General features: G+C 46.2%; 1 protein-coding gene across 4 annotated transcripts in view; it reads left to right on the top strand.

The window, feature by feature from the left end:
* Positions 1-21,546, top strand: part of MAST1 (microtubule associated serine/threonine kinase 1) — a 165,208-nt gene that overhangs the window by 31,542 nt on the left and 112,120 nt on the right. For all 4 annotated transcript variants that reach the window (XM_040346542.1, XM_040346544.1, XM_040346541.1 and 1 more), the window contains exon 2: positions 7,474-7,502. In XM_040346542.1, coding sequence (XP_040202476.1) covers positions 7,474-7,502 — 29 coding nt within the window. The remainder of the gene's footprint in view (positions 1-7,473; positions 7,503-21,546) is intronic.

The raw sequence follows: 21,546 nt of genomic DNA, 5'->3' as shown, positions 1-21,546 counted from the left end.
CTGCTTTTAAAATGTAACATGTAAACAGTCCGTCAGATTTACATATACTGTATTTAAGCACATAAGCTCCGTTTTGTGTTGAAAATAACTGTGAAACTCTGTTGGGTGTAACAAGATGACCGCTTGCTCCCTTCTCACTAACATTACTGTGCATGAGTGTGGGGTGGAGCAAGATGGCAGCGACGAAACGTCACTTCCTGACAAGACAGCCGCCGCCGGGTGTACCAAGATGGCCGCCGACCAGGAGCTAGGCCAAAGTCGGGGACTTTCCTATGGCCGCACCTGAAAATCGCTGGTCATCCAGCCTGGAGATCGTGCGGGGGGTGAATCAAGATTGCGATGTTTTTGCGATTAATCGTGCAGCTCTACCCCTGAACCCTAACATACAGCCGCTCTCAGCTGTACACATACTTAACCCCCATGTTGCTTTTTTGGGGGGTGATGCTTCTGCCAAACGCAAATAGTGCAGTTGTATGGGGTTGCCCTGCAATTGCAGTGCGGTGGAATGGCAGTTATCGGGTTAAATAAGGCAATGAGGAGGCGTCATATGACTGCTCAGGACAACAGATACCAGAGTTTGACCATGCTGCACAGTACACTCCCTGCTGTCAGAATACAATAGTTTAGTGATTGAACGAAAAAAAAAAAAAAAGACTTCCCCATCTACATACTCAAGGTGGATGGGGGAATCCCTTCCACTGTGCTACTGTAATCTAAGAGCAGGGAAACTTCCCTGCTGTCGGAATACACCCATCCCATCAGCACCGCTGGCTATAGCCAACAGTGCTGATTGAGCAAGAATTTTCCATCAGGCTGGTTTTACAAGAGTTGATCAAGAGATCCGTAGAGGATCAAAATTCATCCGATCCCTGCTGAACTTGCCAAATTTCGATCCATATATAGCCGGCTTTACAGTGCCGAAGTGCAGATCTTCTGATGAGGGAGAAATTAGTTCCCTTGCAGCAGAGTTTGACCTGTCACCTCTCCTGCTTTCATTTTCTCCCTTCTTAATCTTCCCTTAGTACAGTTTGTGCTTATAATGGTAAAATTCACCGTTATAAGCAATCATAGTGTGTAAAAAAAGGAATATATATATATATGTGTGTATATACTGTATATATATATATATATATATATATATATCCTGATCACCAGCGTACGGTGATACGGTGTTACTATTGTCACTGTATGTAAAAAAAAAATAAAGAAAATGTAATAAATTATTTTTTTCTTTACATACTGTCACCAATCAGTGTCCCCGGTCACCGCCACACCAGTTTTATGATGATTATGTACTGCACTGGTGACAGTATGTAAAAAATTGTGAAAAAAAAATATATTTTTTTTGATGTCATATTTTTTTTTTAAATTGTGACAATAAAATTACAACATTGGAATGCCTACTTTACTAAAAGGGGTCATTTGGGGGGTATTTGTACTGTCCTGGCATTTTCGGGCCCCAAGCAATAAGTACATCAGGATTGATCGATTTTCAGATATTTATAACATCTCTGGACTCTAACTGTACTACAGACCAAAAATTATGCTCTGATTTTATATTGATACTTTTTACCTAAGAACATTTTGGCCTAACGTTATGAAGAAAGATTATATATTTGCAAAATGTTGTAACTGAAATGAAAAAAATAAATAAAACATTGTGGTGATTAAATAGTACCAAAAGAAAGCTCTATTTGTGTGAAAATAATTATGAAAATTTAATTTGGGTACAGTGTTGCAAGACAGCGCAATCGTCATTCAAAGTCTGACAGCGCTGAAAGCTGAAAATTGGCCTGGGCAGGAAGAGAGTAAACAGAGGAAGGTGGTATTGAAGTGGTTAACCACTTCCTGCCCGCTGTATGCAGAATGACAGCCGCAGAGTGGCTCCGTTGTCCTGACTGGGCGCCATATGATGTCCAGCAGGATAAGCCTCTCACGCTCGCAGCACGGCGATCAGTAGCGCGGTGTGTCGCTCTGACACACTGCATCTCTGATCTTGGTAAAGAGCCTATGACGTAGGCTCCTTACCATGTTATCAGCTGTGTCCAATCTCAGCTGGTCACATATTCAGGAAGTGCCAGCAAGGCACAAATAGAGGAGAGCCGATCAGCTGCTCTCCTGACGGGAGGGTCTGCGCTGATAATCAGCGCATTGATTATCAGTGCAGACCCATCAAGGATGCCAGCCCGTGCCCACCAGGGATGCCAACCCATGCCAATCAGGGCCGTCTTAATAGCATCATGGGCCCCTGGGCAAAGTAATGCTCTGGGGCCCCTACAATGATGACAGTGCAGGTAAATAGACATTAAGGGGCAGATCCACAAAGCGAGTACGCCGGCGTATCTACTGATACGCCAGCGTACTTTCAAATTTCCCGCGTCGTATCTTTGTTTTGAATCCTCAAAACAAGATACGACGGCATCTGGGTTAGATACGTCTTCGTACGCCTTCAAATCTAAGATGCAATTCTTCGGCGTCCGCTGGGTGGCGTTCCCGTCGTTTTCCGCGTTGAGTATGCAAATTAGCTATTTCCGACGATCCACGAACGTACGAGCGTCCGTCGCATTCTTTTACGTCGTCTCTAGTCGGCTTTTTTTGGCGTTTAGTTAAAGCTGCTGTTTGGTGGCGTACTTAATGTTAAGTATGGTCGTCGTTCTCGCGTATCATTTAAAAAAAAAAAAATTTGTTTGTGTGCATCGTTGTTTGCGTGTTCGTCCGTGAATCGGGCTGGACGTAATTTACGTCCACGTCAAAACAATGACGTCCTTGCGAAATTTAGGGACGGCGCATGCGCAGTTCGTTCGGCGCGGGGACACGCTTCATTTAAATGACACACGCCCCCCTACTCGCCGATTTGAATTAGGCGACGTTACGCCGCGAGAGATACACTACGCCGCCGTAACTTACGGTGCAAATTCTTCCAGGATTCAAACCAAAAAAAGTAAGTTACGGCGGCGTAGCGTATCTCAGATACGCTGTGCCGGGGCAGATCTTTGTGAATCTGCCCCTAAGTAGATAGGAGGCAGACTGCCTCCCCTTTGCATCACTCTCAGTGCCATCATGGGGCCCCCAATTTCAGGGCAGTGTGGGCTCAAGGACCAGCTGCTTTTGGGAAAGTGCATGGGTCCCCCATGCAGCTGGGGCCCCTGGGCAGTGCCCAGGTGTGCCCTCTCATTAAGACAGCCCTGATGCCAATCAGTACACATCAAGGATGCCAATCAGTGCCCATTAGGGATGCCAATCAGTGTCCATCAGTAATATCTGTCAGTGCCTCTTCATCAGTGCTGCCCATCAGTGCCGCCTATCGGTGCCCATTAGTGCCACCTATAAGTGAGCATCAGTGCCACCTATGAGTGCCCATCAGTGCTGCATATTAGTGCCCATTAGTGCTTTATACCCGTGTCTCATCATCAGTGTGACCTCATCAGTTCTCGTCGGCGAAGGAGTACATTTTATAACAGAAACAAAGAAAAACGTTAATTTTATTTTAAAAATGTCAGTATTTTTTTATTTGTTTAGCAAAAGATAAAAAACCCAGAGGTGATCAAATACCACTGAAATAAAGCTCTGTTTGTGGGACGAAAATGAATGGTTTGGGTACAATGTTGCATGACCGCGGAATTGTCATATAAAGTGAGACAGCGCTGAAAATCAGTAAAGAATCAGTAAAGAATGTAAAAGAAAAGATTTTTTTTCGGTCATATATGATGTCTATATGTAGTATACGCTGTTTAAAATGAGATGTTTATTGGGGCCATTCCTGATAGGCAGCTGTCTGTACAGGAGAAGATATACAGTATAATCGTTTTCCAGATGTTATTACACGTAACATGGCAACATAGCCCTGATTGGCTGTGCTGTGCGCCGGGCCTGCGCCTTCCTCCAGAGTATATCAGCATTTTCCTCGTTGCTGTCTGGTCTCCGTAGTAACTGAGCTCCAATGCAGGGAGGTAAGGGAATTGAGGAGAGAATTTAGCATTAGAAGGGAGTGTGCTCCGCGTCTACACAGACAGATACCACAACTGTTCTTTCCCCTGACCGCGCTTGTAGGAACTGCCTGTGTTGCCTTCAATGACCAATCCGCTTCCCCTATTTCTAATATGAATAGCTGATCTCATTTGTGTGTGAAATAAGAACTCTCTATAGTGCCTAAAAGCCACCAATCAGATTAGAGCCTGCACTGGAAGGGAGGTCGGAGACTAAGGCCCAGATTCTCGTAGATCGGGCGTATCTCTGCGGCGGCGTAACGTATGTCATTTACGTTACGCCGCCGCAAGTTTTTCATGCAAGTGCTTTATTCACAAAGCACTTGCGTGTAAAGTTGCGGCGGCGTAGCGTAAATCACGCGGCCTAAGGCTGCGTAATTCAAATTCGGCAGGTAGGGGACATGTTTCATTTAAATGAAGCGCGTCCCCGCGCCGAACGAACTGCGCATGCGCCATCCGTAAAAAATCCCAGGGTGCATTGCTCCAAATGACGTCGCAAGGACGTCATTGTTTTCGACGTGAACGTAAATGGCGTCCAGCCCCATTCACGGACGACTTACGCAAACGACGTAACTTTTCAAATTTCGACGCAGGAACGACGGCCATACTTACCATTGGCTACGCCTCATATAGCAGGGGCAACTTTACGCTGGGAAAAGCCTAACGTAAACGTCTTAACTTTACTGCGTCGGCCGCACGTACGTTCGGGAATGCGCGTATATAGCTAATTTGCATACTCGACGGGGAAAACGACCGAAGCGCCACCTAGCTGGCAAAAAAAAAATTGCAGTTAAATCCGACGGCGTAAGAGCCTTACACCTGTCGGATCTAATGGGTATCTATGCGTAACTGATTCTAAGAATCAGGCGCATAGATACGACGGGCCAGATTAGGACTTACGACGGCGTACATGGCGTTGCGCCGTCGTAAGCCCTTTGAGAATCTGGGCCTAAAATTTTAGAAGTAATGATGACTGTGGAAGAAATCTTAGGACTCTTTCACTTGGGGCTGCTGGGGGGGGGGCAGTAAAAATAGGTAGCTGAGCTGCAGTTTTACCATCCACTTGGTCACCCACCAAAATTTGAATATTACAGCCAGACAGGGCTGTACACATGCAAAGTGTTGTGGCAACTTTAACGGGAGCATGCCTCAAAACCACAAGCCAAATTCTCGCTTTGCGGTTGCGGTGTGGTATTTTAATACAAAATCCCCCTTGGGATTAATAAAAATAATAATAAAATAAAGGATCACCTCCTGAATATTTGCCAGTTACTGCAATACCGTCTTCTGAAAAGCTATCGATCACTTGTAGGCAGCTGCAGTCTACTTTCTATCCTGCAGGTGGCACTCTTCCACAGCGACACTATTGTTGGAGAGGAAGTCAAGAGAAACTGAGTTCCTCTATGGTTTCCTAGGTCACTGGGGAGGCATCCAATTGAATGCTGCCGCCCCATGTGACTCTGACAGCCATCTTGGGTCAGGCAAAGCCTTTTTAAGACCCTTGTTTGCAGGTTTGGTGCACTTTTGCGAGTTAGTAAAGTAGGGACAGGTTCCTTGCCTGCTAGGGACAGTACTAGCGGTAAGGTAAGGGCTCCTGACGAGGAGAGAAGGCATAGGGACGTATCTTCTTTGGACTTCACACCGTTTGGGCACAAGACGACCAGGCCGCATTCTGCTCTTAACAGACGCTCTCAGTCCTATTGGTACCTTCCCTCTTCACATTACTGGAAACCGTGAGTGTACCCTGTTAGGCAGCCTTCCTGTTGGGTTTGTTGTGAATTGTTGCTGTACTATTTCCACTTCTTCACTGCACCTGACTGTGCGAATTATTATTGCCGCACCATGCTGCAACACTTTTCAGGGGATGGTGAGCACTGCCGCCTTTGTGAAAGAGCTCTAAGACTGGCCATAAACAGATCAGTTTTTCTTATATAGGCCAGAGAAATAGCGCTATATCGACCATAAAAGGTAAAAAAAAGCACTTGTGGCTTCAACCAATCTTATTTTTTTTGTACAATTCTCCTTTAAGGGGGTGTGACAAGGGGTGTGTCCTATGCCTGCATACTTTTGCTGATAGGTGTCCCTCATTCCCATCTCAGAAAGTTGGGAGGTATGCTCTACTGCTGATCATCTGCCTTGCCCAGTGGTGGTCCATGATCATCTGCCTGCTCACTTCCAACCACAGGTGCTGGCTCACCCAGTGGTGGTCCATGATCATCCCCTTAACCACAGGCAAACCACCTCTACCTCTGTCCTCTAACGCATACAATTGGCTTATTCAAAGAGACTAATGGTAGCACGGAATCTTATTCATGATGTCATTGTTTATTGCCCTGGAGTGTGTGGCTCTTTGGTACTTGTTGTGAGGTCCTCAGACCTCATCAGTCTGGGAGCATTGAAATGTAAAGGGGGAATATCAGTCATTTCTATTAGCCACGTGAAACACGTCTTTAATCTCTGATTGTCTCTTGCAGCATGTATCCAGTCTCCATCCAAGCCTATAGAATATCCACAGTCTTTGACTATCATTCCTTTAGTATGTCTGCAGTCTCTGACCATCATTCCTCTAGCATGACTGCAGTCTCTGACCATCATTCCTCTAGTATGTCTGCAGTCTCTGACCACCATTCCCCTAGTATGTCTGTAGTCTCTGACCATAATTTCTCTAGTATGTCGGCAGTCTCTGACCATCATTCCTCTAATATGTCTGCAGCCTCTGACCATCATTCCTCTAGCATGTCTGCAGTCTCTGACCATCATTCCTCTAATATGTCTGCAGCCTTTGACCATCATTCCTCTAGTATGTCTGCAGCCTCTGACTATCATTCCTCTAGTATGTCTGCAGTCTCTGACCATCATTCCTCTAATATGTCTGCAGCCTCTGGCCATCATTCCTCTAGTATGTCTGCAGTCTCTGACTATCATTCCTTTAGTATGTCTGCAGTCTCTGACCATCATTCCCCTAGTATGTCTGCAGTCTCTGACCATCATTCCTCTAGTATGTCTGCAGTCTCTGACCATCATTCCTCTAATATGTCTGCAGCCTCTGACCATCATTCCTCTAGCATGTCTGCAGTCTCTGACCATCATTCCTCTAGTATGTCTGCAGTCTCTGACCATCATTCCTCTAATATGTCTGCAGCCTCTGACCATCATTCCTCTAGTATAGTGATGGCAAAACTTGGCACCAAAGATGTTTTAGAACTACATTTCCCATGATGCTCAACTACACTGCAGAGTGGATGAGCATCATGGAAAATATAGTTCCAAAACATCTGGGGGTGCCAAGGTTCGCCATCTGCAGTCTCTGACAGTCCTCTCTAGAATTTTATATGCTGAACATTATTTGTGTTATGTGAGCCCCACTATGACACACAAGTTGTCAACCAGTGGTTTATGGTCATTACATGATTGATAATGGTTGTCTTGTTTTATCCCTGTTAGCTGGATTTTGGCTGGTCCTAACGGCTTTTCTTTGTTTTAACAGGATCTGCCCCTGCCCAGGAAGAGCAGTGGGTAAGTATTATTCATGTTTTGTAACCTATCCTTCTGTTCTCTGCGGATGCACACTTCCTGGCTCTTCAAAAAATCCTGCTGTCTCAACGTGTTTGTCCAGTTCTAGCTTATGTCTGTAGATGGTTATGAAAGTAAAGAACATGCTGTACTTTCTTGTTAAAAAATAAGAACATGCTGTATCTTGGGTGTACAGAGCCTAAAGCATTTAGAGATGGAAAGATTGGAAATATTGACTTAAGATAGATCTTGGGTAGCTTACATGGCAGTGGCGGCCCGTCCATAAGGGCCGCCCGGGCACCGCCCCCCCCCCCCCCCTCCTGTAGTCACAATAAAAAAAAGAAACGGGCCCTTTAAGAATTTTTATTTCGCTTAACCACTTAAGCCCCGGACATTTAGGCAGCTAAATGCCCAGGCCAGGTTTTGCGTTTCGGCACTGCGTCGCTTTAACAGACAATTGCGTGGTCGTGCGACGTGGCTCCCAAACAAAATTGGCGTCCTTTTTTCCCCACAAATAGAGCTTTCTTTTGGAGGTATTTGATCACCTCTGCGGTTTTTATTTTTTGCGCTATAAACAAAAATAGAGCGACAATTTTGAAATTTTTGCTATAATAAATATCCCCCAAAAACATATATAAAACAATTTTTTTCCTCAGTTTAGGCCGATACGTATTCTTCTACCTATTTTTGGTAAAAAAAATCACAATAAGTGTTTATCGATTGGTTTGCGCAAAATTTATAGCGTTTACAAAATAGGGGATAGTTTTATTGCATTTTTATTAATTATTATTTTTTTACTACTATTGGCGGCGATCAGCGATTTTTTTCGTGACTGCGACATTATGGTGGACACTTCATACAATTTTGACACATTTTTGGGACCATTGTCATTTTCACAGCAAAAAATGCATTTAAATTGCATTGTTTATTGTGAAAATGACAGTTGCAGTTTGGGAGTTAACCACAGGGGGCGCTGAAGGAGTTAGGGTTCACCTAGTGTGTGTTTACAACTGTAGGGGGGTGTGGCTGTAGGACTGACGTCATCAGGCCCGGACTGGCCATAGGGCACACCGGGCATATGCCCGGTGGGCCTCGGCAGCCAGGCCGACAGTTAACATGTCCCCATGCTCAGCTGCTTGGCCGGCCTCTCTGCGCTAAAATCGCGGCCGAATTCGCGGCCGATTTCCGCGGAGACGGCCGCATTTCTATTAGGCAGGTGTCCGGCCGGGTCCCCCCCCACACTCTGAGGCAGCGTCTGGGCTTCTCCCTGTGCTGGCATGGCTGCGCCGCTCACCACGGCAGGCTCCACAGCCGCCTCCACGGCCGCCGGCCAGCCTTCTGTTCTAGGCTTAGAAGGAAGGAGCAAGAAGGGCTTCAATACGTCAGGCCGGTCATGTGACTGTGAAGGGGGAGGATCTGCTGGAGGAGGCCTGGTGTCTTAAAGGGAGCTCGACGTCTAGAAAGGTAAGTGACACAGTATGGCAGCCTGCCAATGTTTTTTTTTTTTTTTTTAATAGCTTGCCTGTCAATGTTTTTAATAAGCAGTTAAATAAAAATGCCTAAACGACCCTGAAATCTGATTGGCAGCTGTGGAGAAATACCTCCTGCTAGTAAATATATATTTAATTTCATTGATATCATGAGACTTTCAGACTTCATCAGCTTCTTCTTGCTAGTTGGATCACTAGCAAGAAGAAGCTGATAAAGTCTGCCAGTCTCATGATATCAATGAAATTATATATATATTTACTAGCAGGAGGTATTTCTCCACAGCTGCCAATCAGAACTTGCTACTATCACACTGGATCGGTGCGCTGTCGGCGGTAAAACGCCGCTGTTATTAGCGGCGCTTTACTGTCCTTTTTGTGGCGTTATTCGGCCGCTAGCGGGGCACTTTTAACCACCGCTATCAGCCAAAAAAGGGTTAAAACCGCCAATGGGCAGGAGCGCTTTAGGAGCGGTGGATACACCGCTCCTACAGCGCCTCAAAAGATGCAGCTGGCAGGACTTTTTTGAGCGTGCTTCCAGCACACCGCTACAGTGTGAAAGCCCTGGGAGACGCTTTTTCAGGGCGCTTTGCAGGCGCTATTTTTAGCTCTTTAGCGCCCTCAAAGCACCCCAGTGTGAAAGAAGCCTAAGTGCAGAATCATGAAATCTGGTTGTTACAGGTTACGAAACTCTCCAAACCAACCAGCAATGCTCTTGTACCCCTTTCACACTGGGTTACTTTGCAGGCACTATACCGCTAAAACTAGCACCTGCAAAGCGCCCTGAAAGAGCCGTTCCTTTCACTCCAATGTGAAAGCCAGAGGGCTTTCACACTGGAGCGGTGCACTGCCACTCCTTACAGCGCCTCAAAGATGCTGCTAGCAGGACACCGCTCCTAAAGTTCCCTTGACCATTGAAATCAAAGGGGCAGCGCTTTGCGGCCGGTTTTAACCCTTCCGCGGCCGCTAGCGGGGGTTAAAAGCACCCTACTAGCACTTTTCAGGCACTATTTTTAGTTCTAAAATGCCTGAAAAGGGCTGAAAAGCGCCTCTAGTGTAAAAGGGGCAAAGTGATGGTGTCAGAGATTGTGTGAGAGAAGGACAGTTCTTGTACCCAAAAGGCGTCCTGCATTCACATTGGGCCGATTTGGCATGCGATTTGACATGTCAAATCGCATACCAAATCAGCGGCTATAGCCGGCAATAGCACTGTCCGAATCAGTGTGTCATCGACTTTGCAGCGCCGCACCAATTCCCAAAAGAAGTTCCTGTACTACTTTTGCTGACTTCGGGGGCAATTTGAATAGACAAATCTTCCCCCAAAGTCAGACTGCATTGCCGGTTTGAAATTGTGCGAGTTCATCTGAACTCGCATGATTTCAAACCGGCAATGCAATGCAGTCCGACTTTGGGACACCTTTTGGGTATATATATATATATATATATATATATATATTATATATACACACACACATACATATACACACATATATATACCCCCTCCCACCGCCGCCTTCACCAGGCTCTCCTGTGTGAGTGGGCAACCCAGTAAGGATGCAACTGGTGGCATCCAGCTCTAGGCACACAGTGAGAGGAACTGATCTTATTCCTCTTACCTTGTGACGTCAGAAACAAGGAGCGAGGGTTTAGTCGCTTCCTGTTCTGGCTCTTTGGTTACCTGGCCATTACCAATCAGACTGATTGGCTCCATTGGAGGCCAGAGGACAGATTTGATGTCTAATAGACCCCAGATCTCTCCATAAAAGAGGAACTGTCACGGCCCATGCTATTACAAGGGATGTTGTTCATGCCTTTGTAATGCCATTTTAACAGCAATATAGTTGATCAAAAAAAAAAAGTTGAAAAAATGACAAAAGGAAAAATAAATAAATGCCAATAGCACCACACATGTAAGGTATCGCCGCAAACATAGTGAGAGCAATCATTCTAGCACCAGACCTCCTGTGTAACTCTAAACTGGTAACTGTAAAGACTTTAAAAGCGTTGCCTATGGAGATTTATAGGTACTGTAATTTGGCCGTGTTCAATAGGCGGACGCAGGGAAATTGCCACTCCCGAGAGAAATTAGTTTTAGTTGCGGAATTTGGCACCAGAGAGTCTGAGCGGGCGGTTCAGCAGTGAGTGAGAGTCAGAGAGTGGGCGGTCAGCTGGTCGGCTCTGTGGGTGTGTGGGTGGCTGGCCAATCAACAAGCCAGCGGCCGGGGGAGCAGAGAGATGACATCATCTCTCACCGCCCCGTGCCCGCCTTGCATACCGGCAGTAATTTTCGACCCTCACTGTGCAGGCAGCAGGGAGATTACATCATCTCTCTGCTACCTGACTCTGACAAGCAAAACACCACCTTAGCAAGTGACAATCCGCAAGGTGTGGCAGGTGAGGTGGCAAGTGACAATCTGCATCTGGTGGCAGGCAAGTGACATTCCGCAAATTGTGGCAAGTGACAATCAGCAACAAGTGGCAGGTGACATGGCAAGTGACAATCCGCAACATGTGGCAGGTGACGTGGCAAGTGACAATCAGCAACAAGTGGCAGGTCACATGGCAAGTGACAATCCGCAACATGTGGCAGGTGACGTGGCAAGTGACAATCCGCAACTTGTGGCAGGTGACGTGGCAAGTGGCAATCCACAATGTGTGGCAGGTGATGTAGTAAGTGACAATCCGCAACTTGTGGCAAGTGACATGAAAGGGACAATCTGCAACTTGTGGCAGGTGATGTGGCAAGTGACAATCCGCAACTTGTGGCAGGTGACGTGGCAAGTGACAATCCGCAACGTGTGGCAGGTGATGTGGCAAGTGACAATCCGCAACTTGTGGCAGGTGACGTGGCAAGTGACAATCCACAATGTGTGGCAGGTGATGTGGTAAGTGACAATCCGCAACTTTTGGCAGGTGACATGAAAGGGACAATCTGCAACTTGTGGCAGGTGATGTGGCAAGTGACAATCCGCAATGTGTGGCAGGTGATGTGGCAAGTAAAAATCCGCAACTTGTGACAGGTGATGTGGCAAGTAACAATCCGCAACTTGTGGCAGGTGACGTGGCAAGTGACAATCTGCAACGTGTGGCAGGTGACGTGGCAAGTGACAATCCGCAACATGTGGCAAGTGATGTGGCAAGTAACAATCCGCAACTTGTGGCAGGTGACGTGGCAAGTGACAATCCGCAACGTGTGGCAGGTGATGTGGCAAGTAACAATCTGGAACTTGTGGCAGGTGACGTGGCAAGTGACAATCCGCAACGTGTGGCAGGTGATGTGGCAAGTGACAATCTGCAACTTGTGGCAGGTGACGTGAAAAGGACAATCTGCAACTTGTGGCAGGTGATGTGAAAGGGACAATCTGCAATGTGTGGCAGGTGACGTGAAAGGGATAATCTGCAACTTGTGGCAGGTGACGTGGCAAGTGATAATCCGCAATGTGTGGCAGGTGATGTGGCAAGTAACAATCAGCAACTTGTGGCAGGTGACGTGGCAAGTGACAATCCGCAACTTGTGGCAAGTGACGTGGCAAGTGGCACACTCGGGGCTCCCACTGATTCGATATTATGGTGAGTTGAACCAATTAATTTTATATTACAAGGTAATAATAGAAATAATGCTCTTCAATCATCCTGATACCATAACAACCATGGTGCCATGATCATTGAAGCGCTAACATTAGTAATTTCCCTGATAAATTGCCCCCCCAATTTTGGTTTTTAACAAAATGGGCTGCTCAGCTTAGAATGCCCGGGCCTATTTTTTGTCCCAGTCCGGGCCTGGACGTCATCGATCGAGTCTCCCTATAAAATGGATGACTCGATCGATACGCCGGCACAGTGAAGCACGGGGAAGCCGTGTTTACATACGGCTCTCCCGTTCTTCAGCTCCGGGGAGCGATCGCGACAGAGCGGCTATAAACGAATAGCCGCGCCGTCATCCCGGATCATTCCCCGAGGTAAGCCGCCCGCCGCACGCAGCGGGGGGGGGGTCCCGATCGGACCCCCCACCCGCTAGAAGGCAAGGACGTATATATACGCCCATCTGCCTGTACGTGCCATTCTGTAGACGTAAATAGGCGTGCGGCGGGCGTTAAGTGGTTAAAATGTATTTTTTAATTTTTAACTGCAGTGATGGCGGCCGTCTATAGAGAGCGCTGCAGCGCCACCCCCTCTCGCAAATAACATACATTCATGCATTGTATTGCACGAATGTATGTTATTGTTGGTTGCCAGCTGCCGCTGGTCTATTCAGATAACCGGACCTTGGGCGCCGGTTACCTGAATAAAGGCAGCTGGTTGGCTGAGCGGAAGTGCCTATCAGAGCCAGCGGCACAGTGGCAACAATTAAAGGGCACAGCACAGTGACAACAATGGGCACAGTGGCAACAATTAAAGGGCACAGCACAGTGGCATGCACAGTGGCAACAATGGGCACAGTGGTGACAATTGGCACAGTGGCTGCGTTTGATGGCATGGCACAGTGGTGACAATTGATGGCACAGCGGCTGCGTTTGATGGCATGGCACAGTGGTGACAATTGATGGCACAGTGACTGCATTTGATGGCATGGCACAGTGGTGACAATTGATGGCACAGCGGCTGCGTTTGATAGCATGGCACAGTGGTGACAATTGATGGCACAGTGACTGCATTTGATGGCATGGCACAGTGGTGACAATTGATGGCACAGTGACTGCGTTTGATGGCATGGCACAGTGGTGACAATTGATGGCACAGTGAATGTGTTTTATGGCATGGCACAGTGGTGACAATTGATGGCACAATGACTGCATTTGATGGCATGGCACAGTGGTGACAATTGATGGCACAGTGACTGCGTTTGATGACATGGCACAGTGGTGACAATTGATGGCACCGTGGCTGCATTTGATAGGCACAGTGAGGCTGCAATTATTTTATTTGTTTTCATTTGCGCCCCCCCAAAAAAGGTTGAGCACCAGCCGCCACTGTTACATGGCCTGGTACATACTAACAGTTTTATGGTTCAACCCTGCAGGCTGAATAAAAAAAAACTGTTTAGGAGCTGCTGTACTAACTATCTGACATCAGTACAGCAACCATGCTCGCTGAGCTATTGTGTTCTGGCAGGGGCATGCCCCCCCACCAGAACATTGGCTGAGAGCACTGATTGGGACTCGGGAGTCGATCGGCAGACCTTTTTTTGGTCATGCCCCTTCGACAGAAGCCAGCCACGGCCGGTGTTTTGATGAGAAAGGTCCCCCGTTGAATAATGCCCGCCCTGTACTGCGCAGGCGCAGCCCTTGCGCAGTACGAAGCACTACGGTGCCGCCGAAAGGCTCCGAACCTGAACAGATGTACATGGCGTCTGCGCACAGCAGACAACTTTGTGCCATTCGCTCCCGCACGCTCCCGATGCTCACAGGGCGGATATAATGTTGATTAAAGCGTGTGAGGGGCGGATGCCTACAGAAGAGGCCGTATTTAATAAAGATGGGCAGGAGCTGATAAATTGGGGGTGGATTTCTCAGTAAACTACACGGGCTTCTCAATAATACATCCGCCCCTTTGAGAAATCCACCCCCATCATATGAGCTCTGCCCATCATGATACAATACGGTCTCTTCTGTATGCATCCGCCCCTTGCAGAGTTCAATGAATAATACACCCGCCCCTTGCAGAGTTGCACGAGCATCGGGAGCGTGCGGCAGCGCGTGGCACAATGTCGTCTTCATTGTGCAGCCGCCGTGTGCAGCTGATCAACAGCTGTTCATGTTTGGAGACTTTCGGCGGCTCCGTTGCGCTCCGTACTGCGCCTACGCAGCACAGGGCTCGCATTATTCGACGGGAGACCTTTCTCGGCAGAACACCGGCGTCTGTCGGACTAGCTGCCTACACACGTGCCAAATGTCATCTAGTTTCTAATAAACCGGCCGTTGCCACCTGACATTCGGCCTGTGTGTACGGCCCTTTAGCATATTATGTCTAGAGATGGATGTGCAGTACAGAGCTTATCAGAGCATATTGTGTCGAGGTTGGTAGGCTGCACAGCTTATCATATCTAGAGATAGATATATAGCACAGAGCTTATCATCATGTAGGGACAACCGACAAAGGGGTCACTGGAATTAAATTGGGTTCCCCTTACCTGTCCAGAAACTTCCTGTCTGTTAAGAGATCGGAATGCGGCCTGGCCGTCTTGTGCCCAAACGGGGTAAAGTCCAAAGAAGATGCATCCCTATGCTTTCTCTCCTCATCAGGAGCCTTTCCCTTACCGCTAGTACTGTCCCCAGCAGGCCCGGGAACCTGTCCCTACTCTACCTACCCACAAAAGCACACCAAACCTGGGAGCCAGGGCCTTAAAAGGGCTCTGCCTGACCCAAGATGGCTGTCAGAGTCACATTTGGCAGCATCCAATTGGATGCCTCCCCAGTGACCTACGAAACCATAGAGGAACTTTGTTCCTCTTGACTTCCTCTCCAACAATAGTGCTGCTGTGGAAGAGTGCCACCTGCAGGATAGAAAGTAGACTGCAGCTGCCTACAAGTGATCCGCGGTGGATAGCTTTTCAGAGGAAGGTATAGCAGCAACTGGCAAATATTCAGGAGGTGATCCTTTTTTTAAATAATTTTTATTAATCCCAAGGGGGATTTTGTATTAAAATACCACACCGTAACCGCAAACCAAGGATTTGGCTTGTGGTTTTGGGGCGTGCTCCTGTTGACCTCAATGAGTAAGTTTAAATTGCCATTGCCGCAACACTTTGCATGTGTACAGCCCTGTCTGGCTGTAATGTTAGCATTTTAGTGGGCTGCCAAGTGGCGGTAAAACTTCAGCACAGCTACCTATTTTTACTGCCCCCCAGCCGCCCAAGTGAAAAAGTCTTTAGACTTCTTCCACAGTCATAACTACCTCTAAACTTTTAGGGCCGGATTCAGATACAATGGCGTATCTGTCCGGCATATCTCCGATACGTTACGCCGCTCTAACTTTGGGCGCAAGTTCTTTATTCAGAAAGAACTTGCGCCCTTAGTTACGGCGGCGTAACGTATGTGTTGCGGCGTAAGGCCGCGTAATTCAAATGGGGATGTAGGGGGCGTGTATTATTTAAATCTAACTTGACCCCGCGCTTTTGACGTATTATTTGAACGGCACATGCACCGTCCGTAAAATATCCCAGTGTGCATTGCTATAAATGACGTCGCACGTGAACGTAAATTACGTCCAGCCGTATTCGCGAACGACTTACGCAAACGACGTAAAATTTCAAAACTCGGCGCGGGAACGACGGCCATACTTAACATTAGCTACCCCTCATATAGCAGGGGTAACTATACGCCGGAAAAAGCAGAACGCAAACGACGTAAAAAAAAAGCGCCGGCGGTCATTCTTTCCTCAAAAGCCTCAAAAATAATGCAGAGGGGACAGATAGTATATCCAAGACCCTTTGAGACCCTATGAGAGCAGTCAGTCCTTAAAGTGGAAGTAAACCCTCCTATCGTTTTCAACCAAGGAAGCTGCCATCTTGGCCTCTATTTAATTTGCAACTGCCATGATGCTGCACATGTGATCAGTTATGACACCAGCCATTGGATGGTTTGACAGTTTGGATGAGAGCACAACCAATGTGACAGCTAGCATTTCCGGCATGCCGGGAATGTTAACTGTCTTTTGAAACTATCAAATCGATGGGTTTACTTCCGCTTTAAGCAGCAAGCAACCTCTGGCGTCCGTCTCTTCCTCAAGAAGGACTTCCACACCTGGAGCCACAATCGAAAAAGCGCCATCCTCCCCAGCCAAGCTTCCACAAGCCAATCTCTTTCAAGTAAGTCTTCAGGCCCTCAGCCCATAGCACATGCTGAGGCCTAGTAGCAATAATTTCCAGGAGGTGAGAGCTCTGATCAGATCCTCCAAAATATTTATCTTCTCCCTAGCCACATCTTCTGGGCCAGCCTCCCAAGGATTGGATAAGATCAGATAATTATTCATAATCCACTGACTGATCCTCCCACACTATTTCTGGAACATGCAATCAATCAATCACCAGGTTTAGGGACAAACCTGATCGAACCTAAAAAGTAAATTGTAGCTTAGCTAACTAAAGCAGAGCTACAACCTAAATTTAGCCAGCTCAGGACAGAGGCTCTTTAATTTCCAGAGGTACAGTATATTTATGGTGCAAAGTTTATTATGTCTAGAAGCGAATATAGGATGCATAGCTTAACATGTCTAGAGGTGGATATAGGGTACAGAGCTTATGATTTGTAGAGGTGTACTGTACATATGGCACAGAGCTTATCATGTGTAGAGGTGTACTGTACATATGGCACAGAGCTTATCATGTGTAGAGGTGTACTGTACATATGGCACAGAGCTTATCATGTGTAGAGGTGTATTGTACATATGGTACAGAGCTTATCATGTCTATAGGTGTTTATAGGTTACAGAGTTTATGTCTAGAGATATATATAGGGTACAGAGATTACCACGTCTAGAGGTAAAATAAGAGGATTTGGAGCTCAATGTGTTTGAATATGGATATAGAATGCAGAGCTTACACTATCCAGAATAGATGGAGTATAGGGTACAGAACCTATTTTGTCTACGTGACTACAGAATTTATGATATCTATGGGGTACAGATCTTAAGGTGTATATGGGATATCAGAATACAGATATAGATATAAGGGATAGAGAGTTAAGTGTGTCTAGAAATGGATATGAGGGTGCATAGCCTATAATGTCTAACAGTATATATAATATGAACTACAGAACATATGTCTAGAGGTGGATATGAGGTACAGAGATTACTAGGTCTAGAGGTGGATATAGGGGTACAGAGATTACTAGGACTAGAGGTGGATATGGGGTACAGAGATTACTAGGTCTAGAGGTGGATATGAGGTACAGAGATTACTAGGACTAGAGGTGGATATGGGGTACAGAGATTACTAGGTCTAGAGGTGGATATGAGGTACAGGGATTACTAGGTCTAGAGGTGGATATAGGGGTACAGAGATTACTAGGTCTAGAGGTGGATATGGGGGTACAGAGATTACTAGGTCTAGAGGTGGATATGGGGGTACAGAGATTACTAGGTCTAGAGGTGGATATGGGGTACAGAGATTACTAGGTCTAGAGGTGCATATGGGGTACAGAGATTACTAGGTCTAGAGGTGCATATGGGGTACAGAGATTACTAGGTCTAGAGGTGGATATGGGGTACAGAGATTACTAGGTCTAGAGGTGGATATGGGGTACAGCGATTACTAGGTCTAGAGGTGGATATGGGGGTACAGAGATTACTAGGTCTAGAGGTGGATATGGGGTACAGAGATTACTAGGTCTAGAGGTGGATATGGGGGTACAGAGATTACTAGGCCTAGAGGTGGATATGGGGTACAGAGATTACTAGGTCTAGAGGTGGATATGGGGTACAGAGATTACTAGGTCTAGAGGTGGATATGGGGTACAGAGATTACTAGGTCTAGAGGTGGATATGAGGTACAGAGATTACTAGGTCTAGAGGTGGATATGAGGTACAGAGATTACTAGGTCTAGAGGTGGATATGAGGTACAGAGATTACTAGGTCTAGAGGTGCATATGGGGTACAGAGATTACTAGGTCTAGAGGTGGATATGGGGTACAGAGATTACTAGGTCTAGAGGTGCATATGGGGTACAGAGATTACTAGGTCTAGAGGTGGATATGGGGTACAGAGATTACTAGGTCTAGAGGTGGATATGAGGTACAGAGATTACTAGGTCTAGAGGTGGATATGGGGGTACAGAGATTACTAGGTCTAGAGGTGGATATGGGGTACAGAGATTGCTAGGTCTAGAGGTGGATATGGGAACAGAGATTACTAGGTCTAGAGGTGCATATGGGGGTACAGAGATTACTAGGTCTAGAGGTGGATATGGGGTACAGAGATTACTAGGTCTAGAGGTGCATATGGGGTACAGAGATTACTAGGTCTAGAGGTGGATATGGGGTACAGAGATTACTAGGTCTAGAGGTGGATATGGGGGTACAGAGATTACTAGGTCTAGAGGTGGATATGGGGGTACAGAGATTACTAGGTCTAGAGGTGGATATGGGGGTACAGAGATTACTAGGTCTAGAGGTGGATATGGGGGTACAGAGATTACTAGGTCTAGAGGTGGATATGGGGTACAGAGATTACTAGGTCTAGAGGTGCATATGGGGTACAGAGATTACTAGGTCTAGAGGTGGATATGGTATACAGAGATTACTAGGTCTAGAGGTGGATATGGTGTACAGAGATTACTAGGTCTAGAGGTGGATATGGGGTACAGAGATTACTAGGTCTAGAGGTGGATATGGGGTACAGAGATTACTAGGTCTAGAGGTGGATATGGTGTACAGAGATTACTAGGTCTAGAGGTGGATATGGGGTACAGAGATTACTAGGTCTAGAGGTGGATATGGGGTACAGAGATTACTAGGTCTAGAGGTGGATATGGGGTACAGAGATTACTAGGTCTAGAGGTGGATATGGTGTACAGAGATTACTAGGTCTAGAGGTGGATATGGGGTACAGAGATTACTAGGTCTAAGGGTGGATATGAAGATTTGGAATTTATTGTATCTAGAGATAGATATAAGCGTGCACAGCCTATAATGTCATGAGTATGTCTTATCATGTCTAGAGGTGGATAAAAGATACAGAATTTATCATGTTTACCAGTGATATAGAGTACAGAGCTTATCGTATCTAGAGGTGGATCTAGGGTGCAGAGCTTATCATATCTAGAGGTGGATATAGGAAGCAGAGCTTATCATATCTAGAGGTGGATATAGGATGCAGAGCTTATCATATCTAGAGGTGGATATAGGATGCAGTGCTTATCATATGTAGAGGTGGATATAGGAAGCAGAGCTTATCATATCTAGAGGTGGATATAGGGTGCAGAGCTTATCATATCTAGAGGTGGATATAGGAAGCAGAGCTTATCATATCTAGAGGTGGATATAGGAAGCAGAGCTTATCATATCTAGAGGTGGATATAGGATGCAGAGCTTATCATATCTAGAGGTGGATATAGGATGCAGTGCTTATCATATGTAGAGGTGGATATAGGAAGCAGAGCTTATCATATCTAGAGGTGGATATAGGGTGCAGAGCTTATCATATCTAGAGGTGGATATAGGGTACAGAGCTTATCATATCTAGAGGTGGATATAGGAAGCAGAGCTTATCATATCTAGAGGTGGATATAGGGTGCAGAGCTTATCATATCTAGAGGTGGATATAGGGTGCAGAGCTTATCATATCTAGAGGTGGATATAGGATGCAGAGCTTATCATGTCTAGAGGTGGATGTAGGGTACAGAGTTTATCATATCTAGAGTTGGATATAGGGTGCAGAACCTATCATATTTGAAGATGGATATAGGATGCAGAGCTTATATTTAAAGGTGGATATAGGATGTAGAGCTACTCATGTCTAGCTGTGGATATGGGGTACAGACAGGGCTGCTGATAGAAATCGCAGGGCCCCTTACAGACTACCGACAGCGGTGCCCTGCCCCCCGAAAATATTAAAGCTATATTTTGCTAAAAATACAATAAAAGCATTATTAGCAGACACAAATACAACATAACTCACAGAATTCCTGTTAAATCTTAAAGATAAAACTGAGTTAAGAAATAAAAATGAAGATAAGATACAAAAAATATGCAGGCCGGGCAGTTGAAAGCTCCGGGATCAGAGAAACCGAGGGAGAGAAACAAACTCAGGTGCACAGCTAACATTAGAGCCAGCCCTGGTAAGGGGACACATAGGGAGGGAGATTAGTGAGCAGATAAAAGCTTGCAGCAGGGAGAGGGGGAGAGACCAGCTTTTAGCTGCTGGAGGAAGAGTTCTGTAATTGTCGTCCATTAATAATCCCCCTCCCTGTGTGGGCACCCCTTGTGCTCGGGCCCCCTACAAGAGGACCGGTGGTCCACCTCTATCAGCGGCCCTGGGTACAAAGCTTATTACATCTAGAGATAGATATGAGGGAAAAGAGTATCTAAAGGTAGATATTAGGATAAGGAGCTTTTATTATGTTTTAGAAACATAAATGGCTGTACAGAACTTATCACATTGAAAGTAGATGCGGTATACTCAAAGCTTATGAAGCAGAGAGATGCATATGGCAAATACAGACCTTTCTGTGCATAAAGATGGATATGGGACACTGAGCTTTTCTAGGCTAGAGGTGAATAAAGGATATAAAGCTTATAACAGTATCTCACAAAAGTGAGTACACCCCTCACATTTTTGTAAATATTTTATTATATTGTGACAATACTGAAGAAATTACACTTTGCTACAATGTAAAGTAGTGAGTGTACAGCTTGTATAACAGAAAATTTGCTGTCCCATCAAAATAACTCAACACACAGCCATTAATGTCAAAACCGCTGGCAACAAAAGTGAGTACACCCCTAAGTGAAAATGTCCAAATTGGGCCCAATTAGCCATTTTCCTCCCTGGTGTCAAGTGACTCATTCGTTTTACAAGGTCTCAGGTGCGAATGGGGAGCAGGTGTGTAAGGCCCCGTACACAC

The sequence above is a fragment of the Rana temporaria genome, chromosome 3 (genome assembly GCF_905171775.1).
Source record: "Rana temporaria chromosome 3, aRanTem1.1, whole genome shotgun sequence".
NCBI lineage: Eukaryota > Metazoa > Chordata > Amphibia > Anura > Ranidae > Rana > Rana temporaria.
The sequence above is the reverse complement of the archived record's forward strand: the minus strand, read 5'-3'. Positions and strand labels throughout refer to the sequence as shown.